The 13371-nt window shown below is 39.3% G+C and overlaps 1 protein-coding gene across 1 annotated transcript in view; it reads left to right on the forward strand.

Moving 5' to 3' along the window:
• Positions 1-13371, forward strand: part of myo3a (myosin IIIA) — a 103606-nt gene that overhangs the window by 46428 nt on the left and 43807 nt on the right. Inside the window, exons 7-12 of the mRNA XM_049565300.1 lie at positions 1447-1592; positions 7710-7775; positions 7906-8061; positions 10489-10585; positions 11944-12060; positions 12516-12620. Coding sequence (XP_049421257.1) covers positions 1447-1592; positions 7710-7775; positions 7906-8061; positions 10489-10585; positions 11944-12060; positions 12516-12620 — 687 coding nt within the window. The remainder of the gene's footprint in view (positions 1-1446; positions 1593-7709; positions 7776-7905; positions 8062-10488; positions 10586-11943; positions 12061-12515; positions 12621-13371) is intronic.

Genomic DNA, 13371 nt, shown 5'->3' on the forward strand with positions numbered 1-13371 from the left:
TCAAGCACTGTATATAAGTACAGTTTTGTAGTACCTGTACTTTAATTGAGTGTTTTCATTTTGTGCTGCTTTATACTTCTACTCCTCTACATTTAAGAGGGAAATATTGTACTTTTTACTCCTTTGCATTTATTTGACAATGTAAGTTACCTGTTAATTTGCAAATTCGGATCAATTTGCAGCAATCCATTGTTCTCGGATCTTGGAAAAAACACACAACCTCCGACATGTACAATTGCAATGGAATGATCATTCAAGTCAGAATTCGAGGTTGGAAACTGATCCATCTACGCTGAGTTAGCCAACATAAATGCACCTGACATCACAGCAACATGGCGGGTCACACACTGAATGACTTTTTCATAAATTCTTACTCAGTGTAGTGTTTCATGCTGTGTTTGTGTTGTGAAATGTGCTGTAACAATGCTGTAAGTGCTGTTTCCATTCAGTTGAACTGTCCTTAGACAGAAATCATTGGATCCCTGTGCGGGACTGTTTTTCTCAATTTCTAACTATTACTGCCTGCCCCCGCAGAGTGTGTTATCTATTCCCGCCCATTCCTGTAGGGTGTGTGTCAGCTCCAGCCCGTATAAGCAAACATTCGAACCATACATACCAACAGAATACACTGAGTATCAATTGATTTAGTCTTTTTCTGTTGTGCAGGGAAAATGCTTTATTTTACTGTGGTATGAAGAAAGATATATTTACAGTAATTCTGGTGTCTCTGGGATCCAGTGTTATTATTATCATCTGTAATATTCCTGAGAAATTCCTCTAAATTTTCAACATGCTTCACTTTTTCTTGCTCCAACCACTAGTGACGCGCGGGATCCCAATCCCTATGCATTCCTGTAATTCATATCCCCGCCTCTTCTTCTGTCAGCAAAACAAATGCACACAACTTGTGCAGCTTTATACTATTGGCTGTATTTCACACTGTTATGCTTGGCACCCTCTTACACAATTTTGAGTTGTTGTACATTATTTGATTGTACATTCTTCTTTGCTAATGGCGCTGCAGTCCTCTTTTGATGCTTGTGAAGCTGAGAGCCTTGACAGACAAACATCAGTTTGGAAAATGACTACTTGTGATACGTGAAGTATATTTGAATGCTAATACTTTTGTAAATTTACTTAAGTAAGTCACTTTTATTTGTAAAAGAGTATTTTTACACTGTGTTATTGTTACTTTTACTCAAGTAAAAGGTCTGAATACTTCTTACACTGATGAAGATAGCAGACTTTTCATCTAAGGTGCTGATCTTCTGTTGTTTTAGGGGTGATAGGGGAGATTTTCTCAATGCTGTTGGCTTTAATGTTATCATTGATAAAAGTCAAATTAGAAGACTTAACATGACTGATATACTATATGTAGCTATTTTGGTAAGTTTTTCACAATATCTATATTTATATTTTTTTTATTACTTTGCCCTGCTGCTGTAGGTGATAGCATGTGAGCAGCAGCTGGACTCAACCTACGACGCTCGCTGTGACGTCTGGTCACTCGGCATCACCGCCATAGAGCTGGGAGATGGAGACCCACCCCTCTCTGAACTTCACCCAATGAGAGCCCTTTTCAAGATACCCAGGTGAGCCCCCATCACACCTACACAACAATCTATCATCATTATCAGGAGGCTGTGACTTTGACCCTGCCACAATCAGCTTAGGCCTATTCTTCTGTTCTGAATTAATACTCTAAACCCTGGTGCTGACCTGGTTCTGGCTTTAAGGTGACACTGCTAAGCAGTTAGCTTCTGCGCTGCTGTAAATGTGTTAATTGAAATTAAAAGTCAATAGTTGCTCATGTTCTGCCTTAATAAACTTTTGAACTTGGATTTTACATAAACTGAAAAGTTGAAAATATGTTTTGGAAGTAAGTTTGTGTGACAAAAAACATTGCTTTGGATGTCTGGAGACACCAGCAGCCTTATTTGTATTTATCACTCGCTACATGTGTTTCTTATCTCCCTTATTTTAATAGAAATGATTAATGATGGTGTCAAAGTAAAGAAACAACAGTGTCTTTATCCTCTTGACATCCTGCATGTTTCTCATTTGGATGCTCATGAATGTGGTGACTTCCTAATTACAGCTTACGAACTGAGAAATCAGTGCTCTTTTTGTGATTGTGAAGGCAGTCATCCATTATACAGTATTCTAGCAGCAACTGGTCAAAGCAGACCAGGTAAGCGTTACCATGAGTGTATATAATTTACTGTAATTTTTTACATGCAGTGTATTTATGCAATGGCTGGAAAATGTATGGAACTATAAAACAAAACCCATCATTTTCATACAAAAACATCGTAGCTTTTTTGAGCTTTTGTACCGCAAATAAAAGCATCAATGAATATACTTTGAGCCTATATAAATGAGGATTATACAACAAAAACACTGAGACTGTGTGAAGTGCCGTATGCCTCTTTTAGGTCTTTTTTGGGCATACGCAGTGTTTATAAATAAGACTCCAGATCCACTCTCTCTGTTCTTAGCTTTGAAATACTCTGTTATGCACTCAGTGGCATACTGGTAGTTGATGAGGTGGGTGTACTGCTAGGTAGATGGGTAGGTCACTGAGGAGGAAGTGGGTAAGCTGTACTATATATTCCAATGGCTATTTGGCTAATAGTTGGGTAAACCTGCGTATAAGCTCCACTATACTACTTCATATACTATACAGACATGTACACTGTGTAACTGTTTACCAGAGGGATCTTAAATCCACTCAGACCATTTCACTTCCCTGCCAGATGCTGCTCTGAGTCAGTATGATCCTGGTAGCAATGCAAATTTGCATTAAATATATTCACATCAAACATTTTATTGAACAAGTGTTGCAACTGTCTCAAATTCACATCACTGCCAGTATGAATAGTTTTGAAGTGAAATATTCTCAGGTGAGTGTTTCACATTTTCATGTTGATGATTCATCATGCCCCTGATGTGTAAAGGCCTTAAAACTGATCATTATGCAAAATGACTCATTTCAGATAAATATATATTAAATTACTTGATTATAATGTTGCAGCTTATGTCAGTTACTTTATATACTTAATACTTTGTATATGGAGAATCTAATCTATAACAATACACGCTCAGGTAAAGTACAAGTACCTCAAAATTGTAATCAAGTACGTTGTAAACGTGCGTACGTGTAAATGTACTGAGTTACATTCCACCGCTGCTGTTTTGTGAGGTCTGAAAAAAGACAATGCTTTAAACATATGTGTTTTCAACAGCTGAGCTAAAACAAGTTGATTTTTTTATACATTTCACTGATGCAGACTGTCGGAATATAAAGACTGGGTATTGCTGCAGTACTGCAAACCAGAAAAGCCACCTCCTGCTCCCCAACACAGTGATTTGCTTCTCGGTACAGACTGTCACCAGACAAAGTACAGTCTTTTCATTTTAAATGGCTTTTTTCTGCTTGCAGGGGCTTATCCATAAACCCCTCCCCTCCTGGCACTGATCCCATTCATCCTGTGGGTGGAGGCTGAGAGCACAGCCACCCTCTTTCTCATCTGTGTGTGTTTTGTGGGCTGAAGGTGAAAAGTAATTGTTTATCGTCTCCTGATTCCAGTGTGAGAGCTGCATAAGCACTTACCATCACTGTCGTCTTGACGGCACCGCACTTTGTCCATCACTGCCCTGAAACAGTGTGGTCCTACACACACACACACACACACACACACACACACACACACACACACACACACACACACACACAGACAGCTCCTGTGACATAGCTGTCCTGTGTGTTTGCTCTGGGGGTCGTGCTCCACAGGAGACATCACACAGCTTCCTCAGAATCTATGTGACTGCTGCAGCCAGAGCTTCAGGCTGTCTGTTCACACTCCTCACTTCCCTCCGCTCACTACTCTGGGTTCATTCGTCAAGCAGTCTTGGAAAAAGCCACACTGAGGGCACTGATTTATACACACCCTGTTTTATTTAATTTAGCTTAAACAGTACCACACAGACACAGCAGATCATCAAGGATGACCGTCATTTCACTGTTTTTAATATAATGCCTGAATACAACACAGCATATGCATCAGTACAGTAAAATGCAATTCCACACAGTGTTTACCTTTCTGATGGTTGATAAAATGATTTCTTTGGTGGTAACTGTAGTAGTAGGCACTAGATGCAGGTGTAGCTTCTCATTCCCTCTCCCCCCTGTTGTATTTACAGTATGCGGAGCAAATTGTTAGGTTGAAAAAGACACTTCTCACCATTAAATCCCTTTTTAAAAAGTAGTTGTTTTTACCTGTGGAAGGCTGAGTCTGTGCTCTGCCTTCATTGTGTTCTTATTGGTTTAGATAAAACTGTTTGGGATGGCTAAATAGCACTTTGTCCTGGTAAAGTTTGAACCTGTAGTTTGTGGTGTTTTTGTGTTGGTTTGCATCATATTGTATTGCACAGTGTTCATGGTATTTTGTCCACCACCTTGCCCACTCTTTCTAATTATAATATACTGCAATCCAAAATTAAAACATCACTGATAATTAGCTAGTTAACAACCGTAAGTGAACTTAACTTATTATATAATCGTCACCAGCGAGCAATGCATCATGGGATAGGCTGGGACACGAAGAATTTATCCATTGCATCCTCCAAATTCTGGGAAAGAAGGCTGCATTTGAAGGAGCCTTCAAAATGGGACAGCCCTGGTCACACTGATGTGACGAATCGGTCTTCAAATGCAGCCTTCGAAGGCTGCAGGCCCTGAATTGAGACACAGCTATTGAATTCATTAATCTACAAACAACGCCTTAAATGTTATTAAAATGTCTTAAATCAGTCTTTAAAGACTTAAAAATGCTCAGGCATGGGAAGTAGAATTTTATGAATCGTCTTTCTGAATGCTGCATTGAAAAATCTCCAAATAATTGATAACATTTATTTATTTTTGGAATGAATTAGTGAAAACTTCTCACATTAACTTCACACAGATCAGGATAGTGGAACTAGCAACTCAGAGCAGAGGATCCACTAGCTAGCTGCCGCTGTACAGTCGACAACAGAGGAAGGTGCAAATTCAACAAAAACTGGCTATTTAACCAAGATTTTGCGGCGTGGCTAAAACTGGTACATGACAATGCATCCGAAATTTGGTGTATTTTATGGAAAATGTTGTTCCAAACTCAACACAACTGGAATCAAGGCAGTGGAATCCCACATGCAGGGTGTGAAACACTGAATCGTCAAGAAAACCCACAAACAAATACCAAAAAGTTACAATAAACATCTGAGCAAAACTGGCCCTTAACCCAAAGTAACTGATGTCAGTTCATTTTGTTTTCCTGGTCAAAAATTTCATTCTGAGTGGGACTAAAAAAGTCTTACTGTATATTCAAACCAGAAAACCAAAAGCTTCCAAAGAGGCAAAGTGTCTTGTGGACGCCCAAGAAGCACAACTGTCAAAAATATTTGTGGCAGCTTTGGTTGCTCTAGTCGCTCATCATGTGAATCATTGAACATTAAATCGTGCTTGTCAATTTAAAGGACCAACAAAGTGGACTACTGGCTTGAAAGCACTGTAGTTGCTGCTTGCTCTTGTCCAGTCAAAACAGGTCATAGTTGGCCCACAGAAACGTATGTTTGGTCAATGAAAACAGAAAACGTATGTCATTCCTTTCAAACCAAGCAAGGAAGACTTGCATGCTACGTCGCAACATTAGCCTGCAATTCTCTCCTTTATTACTAACATTACACACTTTAAAACTCACCATACCAACCAACTATCTCCGCAACACAGTCCCAAGCATCATTCTTTTTATTTTGGTCTCTGTAACCTAACAGCGACACATTACAAAGGACTGAGTGGGCGCGAACACAAGTAATAAACTTCTCAATATCGGAACAAGTGTTCTGTAGGAACCAAAGTTACATGGCTTGTTCTCTGGGACCCACTTCATTGAAGCACGTCAGCATTCCAAGTTGTTGTTGCCGAACCGTGTCAGAGCTCATTACCATAAAGTTAAATGAGTTTTAACTTCCCTCCGGACCTCTCCGGTCACTTTGGTTGCCCAAGACACGTGGCTGACGACCAGGTCACCCAAGTCGCCGGACTCTCATTGAAAATGAATGACTTCTGCCATTTTGGAAGCTCTGGTCGCTGTTGGTGTGAACATACAGTTCGAAAGTCTTAAATCTAACTTACCTTTAGCTGTCAGAATCCTGCTATGTGAACATATAACATGTCTTATTTACTGTATATACAATACTTTGTCCACATATTATGATATACAAACAACAACAAGCCTATGTTTTCTTGTGGACATTCACCACACATACCTAGCCTCATTAGGACTGTCATTACCTGCATCTCTCTCTCTCTCTCTCTCTCTCTCTCTCTCTCTCTCTCTCTCTCTGTGTCATATGGATTACTGTTAATTTATTATGCTGATCTGTTCTGTACGACATCTATTGCACGTCTGTCCGTCCTGGAAGAGGGATCCCTCCTCAGTTGCTCTTCCTGAGGTTTCTACCGTTTTTTTTTCCCGTCAAAGGGGTTTTTTTGGGGAGTTTTTCCTTATCCGCTGTGAGGGTCTTAAGGACAGAGGGATGTCGTATGCTGTAAAGCCCTGTGAGGCAAATTGTGATTTGTGATATTGGGCTTTATAAATAAAATTGATTGATAAAATTGATTGATTGATTGATATTGCAAGTTAAAAGAGTAAAAAAACACACACACAAGCACAGGTAACACTGTCTTGTGAGAAAGACAAGGATTTGGAGGACGCTGTATGTGCAGAAGTCAAATCCCTGCTCAAAGCATCACACTCAGGAGCAGGTTAAAGATTAAAGTGCTTTCCTAATTATGCACACGTGTAAAGATTTAAGCTCTAATCCATCATTATCTTGAAAAGAGAAGATTTAAATTTGCCTCACATACTGTACAGAGTGAATTTATTACAGCACACAGTGAGTAAATATGAAGTTTACTGTTTTAGGATGAGTATAAACAAGGTACTGGAATTAAAATACATCCTCATATTTGTATCCAGGCCATTAAAAACCCTTAATAGTTATAACTTAAATGTGACTGCCTCTGCAAGACCCAGTTTGTCTTCAGGATAAGAAAAACACCTTAATAGTCACAGCATTAGCAGAACAGACTCCACATAAATGTCTCATGCATTTGCTGTCTATATTGGGTGTGTTGTGTGATAAACAGGAGATGCATGTCCTCTCATTAGACCAATTTATCGCTGTCAGAGCCAACGTGAAAAGGGCCTTGGTACATTAGCAGGCAGCACTGACTTCTCCAACACTTGCCAGGAAGCCTCTTGTAAAAGGTACTTAAAGCAGAGCGAGGAATTACAGCAAATTAGCTCATTTGTTTGCCGGATGTGAGGCCTTGTTACACTTGACCCTTTAACAACCTGAGTCTGTTTTGAATGGGATTTTTACAGGAGAAGCTTTAAGTTTTAAGATCTGGCTATATATTTGATTGCAAGTGTTACTGACTATTGCTTTTACGTCATAAAATCAGCCCTATCAATACCTCCCAGCTGCACAGGTGGAGCGTCATTTGTTAGTGCCACCGCAGAAACGCCTCTGGATGTCCTCGATGACAAATAGTTATGCTTTCGCTCCACTCTGTGCCTCGGCCTTTTGTTCTCCGGCCCACCTTCGTAAATCCCATCTCATCTTATCTTTCTATTTATCTTTTCCATTCCCTCCTTTAACAGAAATCCTCCACCTACTCTCCACCAGCCAGAGCTCTGGTCAGATGACTTTAATGACTTCATCTGCAAGTGAGTGTGGATGCTAGTGTGTTTGTTACGCCTCTGTGAATAACAAATATTTACACTCATGCATAACCACTTTGAATATAAATCTAAGATATTCATTGCACACCTCCTCCTCTACTTTTTCTCCCCTCAGATGTCTGATTAAGGACTTTGAGCTGAGACCAAATGTGCTAGACCTGCTCCAGCATGTGTTCATCAAACAGATTGTTGGCAGAGAGAAAATACTGCAGAAACAATTGATTGAACTCATTGATCTCAACCAACAAATAGGAGTCATTGAAAAAACAAGGTATTGTCCAGACTGTGTTTGCATGTTTCCTTTCCACAATCTCACATTTCCACGTGTATTTGTGACATGTTCTAAGCACTCCTGTTTGTCTCACAGTATGAGCAGAACACTCACACACCATAAAGTGTTTGATAGATTTTGTTATAAAACCCCAAGAAAAACTTAAAGCCTGCAAGCCTCCCTGTCAGTGGGTTTTATATGGTAGGCTGCAGCTTAGCTTTTGCAGACAGTATAATCCAAATTACCCTCCTTGCTGGATGTTTTACAAGCCCTGTCACTCTCACATAAACAACAGCTCAATCCTGCTCCAGCTTCACTCGAGGTGCAGGCTACACAGCGTGAGTCAAAAAATGTTGGCCCAGAAAGTGTGTATTGCCCGTACAGTCATGACATGTTAATCTTATTTCTGTCGTTTAAGCCATCATGGAAAGACAGAAAGAAGCACAGACAGTAATGACAGGTAACAAATGCCTATATGACCTTTCTGCCACAGTAGGAGTAGATGATAATTGGCTTTTTCTTATTGTTCAGTCAGAGCTGTTGTTGTAGTTGTGATCACACATGTATTTGCAGTCAACTACATGGGCAGATTTTAGATTGGTTACCTGCTTTCACCCTGCCATCATAAATATTGTTGTTTGTCTTATGAGTCTTTTTGTACCATCCTGTTATTTGACGCTGTAGTGTAACTGAGGTTGTGACCTTTGCTGTGAACAGGCTACAGCAGTTGATGAGCTCCAAACCTTCTCAGTGTTCATCATTAACTTCAGATAAATGGAGTTTTAGCAATCATGATGGGGAATTACCACCATTATCAACTAAATAATGATACATTTTATTGGATGTGGCTGATAGCAAGGTGCTACTTATCCAGTAAAGCAAAAACCTTGTGCAGTGATTTTAAATGCAGCACTAAGTTTGCGCTTCACTGCTCTTTTGATACATTTTAATTAATCCACATTTCTTTTTGCTAGTCTTTAAAAAGATTTTTCACTGGAACCTATAAAGTAACAGTTCCACCTTAAAATCAAAATATTTTTCCCTTTACCTGTATTGCCATTTATAAATCTAGACTGTCTTGGCGTGAGTTGCAGAGTGTTGGTGATATCGGCCATAGAGATGTCTCCATTCTCTCCCCTATTAAGGAACTAAACGGCACTTGGCTTTTGATGCTGAAAGCGCCTAAAAAGATACATTTGCAAAACTGAACAGCAATGTCTCTTTCCAGAAATCATGATATGGTGACTCGAGATCATCATTTTTTTTTATAGTTTTCTTCTTTAATTTTAATTAATTAGTTTCAAAACATGGACTCCAGTAATGTTGCAAAAAAATCCTGAGTGAATATTGTAGCTCTCAAAGCAGACAATGTGACTGTAAAACAACATGTAAGCTTCATCTTTTGTAAACATAACATGTTAATACATTCAACACATATTGTATGCATTTAAACAGTGCAAATTCTTACGTCAATACAGAGTGTTTCTCCATACTGCAATGCCATTAGCGTGATTTGATGACGCGTCTGATGATGTTTCAAATGACGTCACATGCGCAACGACTTCCGGGACTGGATAATCCACAGACCATGTTGTGAGCAGTTTCATAAAGGAACTGTTTTATTTATACTAAACTACACCTGCCAACTGTATCACCACATGGAAGGCAACGTTCTTGAGTTTTTCATATGTGTTTTTATTTTTTATTTTGGTGCTTTAAGCACCGCAAGCCGAGTGCCATCTTATTTCATTATATTTGAGAGAAGGCAGACATCCCTGTAGCCAATATATCCAACACTGAGCAACTCACACCAAAATAATCTAGAGTGATAAACAGCACTAAGAGGAAAAATATGTATTTTTGATTTTGGGGTTAACTGTCCCTTTAAATATTTACGTGTTTAAAGTAATGGAATCCTCCTGGTACACTCCTGGTTCCCTTCAATGAAGAAATTGTGAAAGAGAACATACATCACCAAGTTGCTTTCATATATGATCTGGTTTTACTGAGCAGAAAGGGTGTGAGGTGGTCAATTAAAATGGGGCTGAAGAGGCAGATTAAACATTTATAAATATGTGGTTGTAGTTTATTTCAGTTCGCTTCTTGCCTCCTACATGTAGAGAAACCACCACTTAGTCTCAGGAGTCTGGCAGGAGGAAGGGAACTACATACTGATGGTTCAGCATTAATGCTATAGAGAATTGTCTTTACATTTAGATCTTTATCTAGCCAAAGCTTTGATTATATTTATATTGTATAGGGTTTGCTTTAGTGAAGAGATGTACCATTTTGCCTTAGCAAAAAACCAGCAATATGCGCTGCTACAGTATGTGCTCATAATGCATTGAATTTAGATTACTTATCCTGTCATGTAAACATCACATACATTACTCAGTGAAAGCTGGTTGCGGATTCTGTGAGTTATAGGCATGAACGCATTCATACTAAAAGAGGAGGCCATATGAAGACGCAGACTGACCCAAATGAGGTGGACGACCTCGCCACCCTCGAAGTTCTAGATGAGGTAAGAGAGTTGACAGTCTGTTAAATGATAAAACTAGATATATTTCAATAACAAAACAACAATACTTGGCTATCTTCATGAGTGGTGTCATTCTGACAGCAGACACTGAGCCAAAAAGCCAAACTAGTGTAAATAATACCAATAATACAGTCAGAAACAGCACAACTCATGACAAAGGGCATCATTTCATTCTCTATTGTGGCGAAACATGACTTTTTTAGGCTGCACTTTATTTATATAATCTCACCACAAGATCCATTTTGTGGCTTTCTGGATCTTTTAAATGTAATAACAAAATCTTCCACTGAACTTTTAACCTCAGCTCAGCAAAATAAAAAAAAAAATAGAAAATAGCATTTCATGACAACTGAGCAATCTCCATCTGCTGAGGAAGACAGTGTGATGCAGTGAAAATCTTCAGAGCAGCTACTAAATGGACCTTTTAGTCACACTGTTTTGACTAGTTATTTCTTTTTAAATTTCCTTTTAAATTGTCCTCAATGATTATATTTATGTCTAAAAAAGATCTTTAGTGTCTAACTAAAATGGAAGGAATTTCTGTCTCCTTTGATATTCTCGACAACCTCTCATCCGATCAACTTCACACTTAGCGGGTGTATTGCCAAGGATCTGCGGAAGTGCAGTGTCGGGTGCAGGCTCTTGAGCTCTACAGGACGTATTTATAGTAGAGTGTTACTATGCCAGAAGTATACAGTGTGTAGTGTAATGAGAGTGGAACCCTATAAACTGATTGCTAAACGGCATGCTGGGTACTGTAATACGGTAAGAGAGACCGGAGGTGTTAGTTGTAGCAAACTCAAACCATAGACTGTAAAAAAAAAAAAACACTGAAAATACCATACACTAAAATAAAGACTCAAACATGTCAAGTATCAGTGATGTAACTTTGTTAATGAATGCTTTTAGTCTTTAACAAAAACATTAAGCATAATTTTTCCCTGATTATTTGTGCTGTGAGTGAGAAATGCACGGCAGCATCTCACAAATAACATTTGGAACAATTTATCATATCTGAGCGCTGCATTGATGTATTGAATGATACAATCAGTCTCAGTTGCCAGCGGATATTTGTACCCATCCTTCAATATGAGCAGCTCTTCTGGTATGAGGGAGGCAGTCCCGTGCTGCTGTTGTTGATGTACCTGTCCTGGCAGTGTGAAGACAGGAGAATTAATCACTGTATGACACGCAGATAGTGCATTGACGTAACAGGCGTCACATGCTTTGACTTGAGTCAGGACACAAGCTAAAGCACTACTTGTTATCGCTCATAATATGCTTTGGCAGTTTGTTTAGAAAATACTGTATATTCTACCTGTTGTGTGAATCTTTTTCAGAACACGGTCACAGAGCAGCTCCAGAGCCGCTATGGACGAGATCAAATCTACACGTATGTGGGAGACATCCTCATCGCAGTCAATCCTTTCCATAAGATGGAGATATACACCCCTGAGGTCTGTGCACATATAGGCCTTTGTGTGTTTCTTTTATGCACCTGTGCTCATACATTTGGTCAATAGCGCACTGAATGTAGCCAAGGATATCTCATTAGTGCCTCTGCAGTTCTTCAGTTGGCTGCATCCCATTTAGCCTCACCTGCACACACATCACACACACACACACACATTCCCTGCCTCTGCCATACCTCACTGACTCTATTTTCCTCCCAGTCATCATGTTTTTCTTTGCCTCAAGTTTGTCACTACTTTTCATTTCTCTCCTCCAAGAACAAACAAATAATTTACAGTATGGACAGTTTTTAAAAAAATGAAATTTCACTTGTTGTGCAAAAGAGCAAGTTTATTTTTCTTCCACATAACATCTACATCATGGTATCCACCAATACATTCATATGCATGTTTTAAATTTGCCTTTTCTTTTCATTGTCAACCCCCTTTTCTCTTTATAGTACACCAAGATGTACATAGGAGCGAAGCGTACAGCTAATCCACCACACATCTTTGCTGTGGCTGACATCGCCTACCAGTCCATGGTGTCATATAATGCAGACCAGGTAATGCAGCTGTACTCTGGTTATTATTTTTAAGCATCCTGAGTGCTGAAAGTTGCTTTTAACTCAGCTTGTTTGGGTGAATCATGTCACTTTTACATAAAAAAGAGTTTAATTGGTAATGGTGATAAAGTAATAATGATAGTATTTGTATAAAGAGGTGTAGGTTGAATTATGAGTAGCATTATTCTCCAGATTTTAATGAAACTTGGTGGAAGGGTGTAGCATGGGTCAAGGGAGAACCCATTGAATTTTGGAGCAAATTCCAAATTATGGAGCAGATGCATAAATTATTTTTCGCTTTCATTAATATTGCAAGAAAGCGCATTTGGCATTGGTGGGATAAATGCCACACAACTCCAGTTACTGGTAGTAAAGTTTAATAGTGCCAAACACAGCCAACTGTAGAAACATGATGACTCCATTTCACAATCCACATTCATGGGTACCAGTAACTCTCTGAGGTAGCCTCAACCTGCAGTTGCTTAAACCTCATGAAGAAAACATACTTTGACGTCCTTCAGTCCCTCCAGGATGTTGCGATGTTGCAATCGCAACAATTAATGCAAATTCAGCCAGTCCTCATGAATTCTGTGCAACCTTGCAATTGCATTTTTGTTTAATCATCGCAACCGGAGGGTTGCTGGCTCAAGTCCCTGTACAGACCAAGTTTGAAGTGTACACTCGTAACTGGAGAGGTGCCAGTTCTCCTCCTCGAGCAAGGCACTGAACCCTACCTGTCCAAGGCAGCCCC

This window comes from Epinephelus fuscoguttatus, linkage group LG21, assembly GCF_011397635.1.
Source record: "Epinephelus fuscoguttatus linkage group LG21, E.fuscoguttatus.final_Chr_v1".
NCBI lineage: Eukaryota > Metazoa > Chordata > Actinopteri > Perciformes > Serranidae > Epinephelus > Epinephelus fuscoguttatus.